Source organism: Cryptomeria japonica, chromosome 5, assembly GCF_030272615.1.
Source record: "Cryptomeria japonica chromosome 5, Sugi_1.0, whole genome shotgun sequence".
Classification (NCBI taxonomy): Eukaryota; Viridiplantae; Streptophyta; class Pinopsida; order Cupressales; family Cupressaceae; genus Cryptomeria; species Cryptomeria japonica.
Window position 1 is genome coordinate 554,164,933 of NC_081409.1, and position 3,743 is coordinate 554,168,675.

A 3,743-nucleotide genomic window follows, 5' to 3' on the forward strand; every position below is an offset into this window, starting at 1 on the left:
TTAATTTCGTCTTTAGGCCGAACTAGGATTTGAATTTCTCGCCAATCTTTGGAGGTTAAGCATTATTATATCATAGGATTATGCTCCCAAAATTTCGAGAAAAAAGCGAAGGACCATGTGCACTTTCAACAGGTCTGACCAACTTTTCACCAAATTTTCAGGGTCATTAGATATGGTGATATTAAAGTGAATCCTAAAATTAAAGTTGATTTTGAGATGTTTTGATATGCGAAATTAGACGTTAAAGGTCGAAATAAGACATAATTATGGTTTATGATTAAATGATTTATTGAAGGAATAAAAAGGGGCAAACTTTAGGATACGACCCAATTTTATCACATGTGAAGATATGAAATATGATTTAGATTTAATTAAATTAATTAATTAAATGCTTAAAAGAGATTAGAAATGCAAGATGCAAAACACACTAAGGCGAATGTTAAGTAAGTGTGAAATTGTACCACCCTAGCAAGGGTGTACAATTTACGACACTACACTAACATAAGTTTGTGTGGATTTGTGTGCTATGTTGTTGTATTTAAAACTTCCTTATCTCTTTGCAAATCACCAAAGAGATAAAGGAATCATTGGAAGGGCATTCACATAGCATCAGAGCATAATTAGAGAGCATCTTAACTGTATCATAATCCTAGGCATGTTGCATGCTTTCCTATTGTCTTTGATCATTGTTCCAAAGTTATCGAATCAGTTTGTGTAGGGGCTTAACTAAGAAAAAGATGACCCTTGCTTCGTGAATTTCTGGATGGTATCTATAGAAACCATCCCACTTCAAACACAATAGTGAGCTGAAGCAAAACTACTACACTTGTCCACCCCTGCCAGTTCACTTACGCAAATACAGGTTTAGTTTCTTCATGCAAAATCAGTTCTGATAGTGGAGCTTAAATTCAAAACACATTGATCTAATCCTGAAGCATATTTATAAAGCAGCTCAATCCAAATAAAGGTTTTACTTTATATGGATCTAGAGCAGTTCACTAAGATACAATCCGATATCGATTTTTTAATGTAAAATTGCTGGTGAGAGCAAAATTCGAACATCATATTATACCGACTGCATGATGTTCCATTTTGCATACATCTGGTTGAAGATTAAATATTAAGGGCACGAGCATCAACCTGCAGGAAGATAGAAGATAGATTTCTGTGAATGTCAGGATAATTATTGTTACATTTACTAGATATTTTCATTTTATGTGAATGTGAGGATCAATTGTTGTTACATATACTAGATATATTATTTTTCTGTGAATGGCAGGATCAATTATTGTTACACTTACTAGATCTTTTCATTTCTGAAAAGCAAGTCACAAGGATCGAGTAGATAGCTTTATAATTTGATGATATATAACTTGAAATAAAAGGGGCTACTTTTATTTTAGCCAATCTTGAAGCATTTAAAAAAGTTAAGTTGCCTTCTGATCAACCAAGGTTTCTACCCAATGGGCTCTCCAATCAGTCAAAGGCACAAGAAGACGGCGTACATCCCAACCTGATGCCTGCAGCTGTAAAGCATACTCTATATCAGTACATTCTCTGTAATGAAGAAAACTCTAATAATATTATAATACAATAGAATGCAAGCCATGTTCGATCTTCAAAAGATTCTCTCAATTTTCTATGAATGAATAGAAAAATCATAGAGCTAATACCTTCAAGATGAAAATTGAATAGTATTTATCCATCCACAAAGAGCTTTCTGCAAATTTGGTTGCATTAACAGAAGAGCCACTACCTATATGATATGAAAGTACAAGAGCATGGATGTATGACTTCAAAATATCTGTTGAATCTGAAAACTTGTGGAGGACAATATCAATTCTTCCATCTCTATATAGCAACAAGTATTTTTCTGTACGCAACAATACACTGGGATAAATTTTCATCTCATACAAAGCACTAATTCTGAAGTAAATCTTAAATATAGAGATGTACATAATGCATATGTCTGGCAAACTCTCCTTTACCATTGCAAGAAGTTGATGACCTGAACATTTTCAACCTGTCATTTGTTAATTAGTCAGTTGATAAAGAGAATCAAACTGTAATAAGATTACAACAGAAAGGAGAAAGCTTTTTGAGATTTGCTTACATGTCACCATGTGGCAATGATGAAACTTTTGCTCCTAACTTTACACTTGCAGAAAAAATCCTATCCTTTGTCAAGCTTTCTAACCTCATCCATTTGGGAAGCACATGCTCCATTGAAGACACATCCTTTGGCGTGACCACTGTCAAAATTCAATAAAATAAGCTAAGATCAACTCCCATAAGAAATATAAAACTCGGTAACTAAACTAAAAATGAAAAGAAAAGAACTACGTAATATTGAAGCACTTACATCCTTGCACAATTATTAGTAACAAGAACAGACAACTCATTGAAGACCTTAAATGGAGCTTGTTATAATCTTGTATTTGTGCTTTGTCTTCAAAGGTAAATTGATATCATTGTGGGCTGTGTTTTAATTAACACCTCTACTATCCACATGTGACTGAAACAGGTGTTCCCATGCTGTTTATTTAACTTTGGGATTCTAAAGCACTTCATGATGGATGTATCTTTCTATTCAATCAGAAGATTAAATTGGAATGTTGAACTAGCACAGCCTACTGCAATTCAATTTAGAAAATAACCATTTTCACAAATTACAATCAAAAGTTGGGATTATTATATGGAACTGTATGAAGCCTTTTCTTGGGGCCTACTACAAGCTGAGTGTTGTCATCTGAGAGAAATTACCATTGCTTCAACAATACCCTATCTTTTGTTACACTCTTCATTACACTACATATTTACTAACAAACTATGCAAGAGAATACAGAGCTTACGAAATTACTAGAGTTTATTTATGGACATGCTCATCCATTGTAACAAACAAATAGCTTTGTATACAGGTGAATGATCAAATTAGATGGATTTCTGAAACAAGTTACAGAACTAACAAGCTTCAAGGTACTTGGCTATATAAACTTCAAATCAACTAGAACCAAAAAGAGGAGGTATATTAGGTTTAAAGACCCTCGACTAGACCTCATTTCTGTTACTTGATAAATGAGCACAGAGATCATAAGCATAAAATCAATAGTATTGACTACAGTAGCTGGGTTATAAGAAAATTAAATATAAAGTTTATAATTAGTGTGAACTACACATATAGAAATGCTCCAGCTAGACAAGAGTCTGGCCAAGCACAGAGCGTAAACTTTTATGGTTGAGCTTCTTATTCATTGCAAGGAAACTGTTACCATATAGATCCCAAGAGCTTCTTCGAGGTTAGCTCTTACTTTTAGAGACTTTAATCTTTGAATGAATACCACTATACATGAATTATACCCATGTTTTACTTATTGTTTCTTTGTTAAGCTTGCTTCTCACTCCCATCTGGGCTTAACAAGGCAAAGACCATGTTGACACAATGTTCCTTTGTTTTGTGCACCATGCAACCCAAACTAGATAAATTGCATATCTCCTCAAACTTTGTATGCCAATACCTCCCAAACCTAATCTTTTCTTGCATGCAATTGGGGAATGTCCTCAAATTGGGGATATGATTCTCCAGGATTTAGCATACCTTCATAATGCAACCATTATAAGCCAGGTTGAAACAAAAAACAGACTTAACTGTAAACATTTCAAAACCTGAAGCAAATGTAAATGAACCAACAAACACATCCACAAACCTGTGTATAAGATTTGCTCAACCTGAACAGAGATTTGGG

The 3,743-nt window shown here is 34.0% G+C and overlaps 1 protein-coding gene across 3 annotated transcripts; it reads right to left on the reverse strand.

Moving 5' to 3' along the window:
• Positions 1 to 632: 632 nt before the first annotated feature.
• On the reverse strand, positions 633 to 2,272 carry LOC131876357 (protein root UVB sensitive 3-like). 3 transcript variants are annotated; one of them, XR_009372636.1, is made up of 5 exons: positions 2,114 to 2,272; positions 1,989 to 2,023; positions 1,674 to 1,873; positions 1,302 to 1,526; positions 633 to 1,140 (listed from the first exon to the last, which is right to left on the reverse strand). XR_009372636.1 is itself a non-coding variant. In XM_059221513.1 (4 exons), exons 1-4 carry the CDS (start codon positions 2,224 to 2,226, stop codon positions 1,428 to 1,430), a joined length of 432 nt encoding a protein of 143 aa, XP_059077496.1. In that variant the 5' UTR covers positions 2,227 to 2,272; the 3' UTR covers positions 919 to 1,427. The 3 variants fall into 3 exon arrangements, 2 of the variants coding, with proteins under 2 accessions (XP_059077496.1, XP_059077495.1); XM_059221513.1 differs by having other exon boundaries at positions 919 to 1,526; positions 1,989 to 2,008; XM_059221512.1 differs by having other exon boundaries at positions 919 to 1,526.
• Positions 2,273 to 3,743: the final 1,471 nt, after the last annotated feature.

What these genes read in the sequence shown, in the direction of transcription:
- LOC131876357 (XM_059221512.1), bottom strand. Translation starts at nt 2,226, where the DNA reads ATGGAGCATGTGCTTCCCAAATGGATGAGGTTAGAAAGCTTGACAAAG. An exon ending in GTCATCAACTTCTTGCAATG is followed by an intron (nt 1,874 to 1,988) that starts GTAAAGGAGAGT and finishes TGTTGCGTACAG; the next exon opens with AAAAATACTTGTTGCTATAT. An exon ending in ATTCAATTTTCATCTTGAAG is followed by an intron (nt 1,527 to 1,673) that starts GTATTAGCTCTA and finishes TATGCTTTACAG; the next exon opens with CTGCAGGCATCAGGTTGGGA.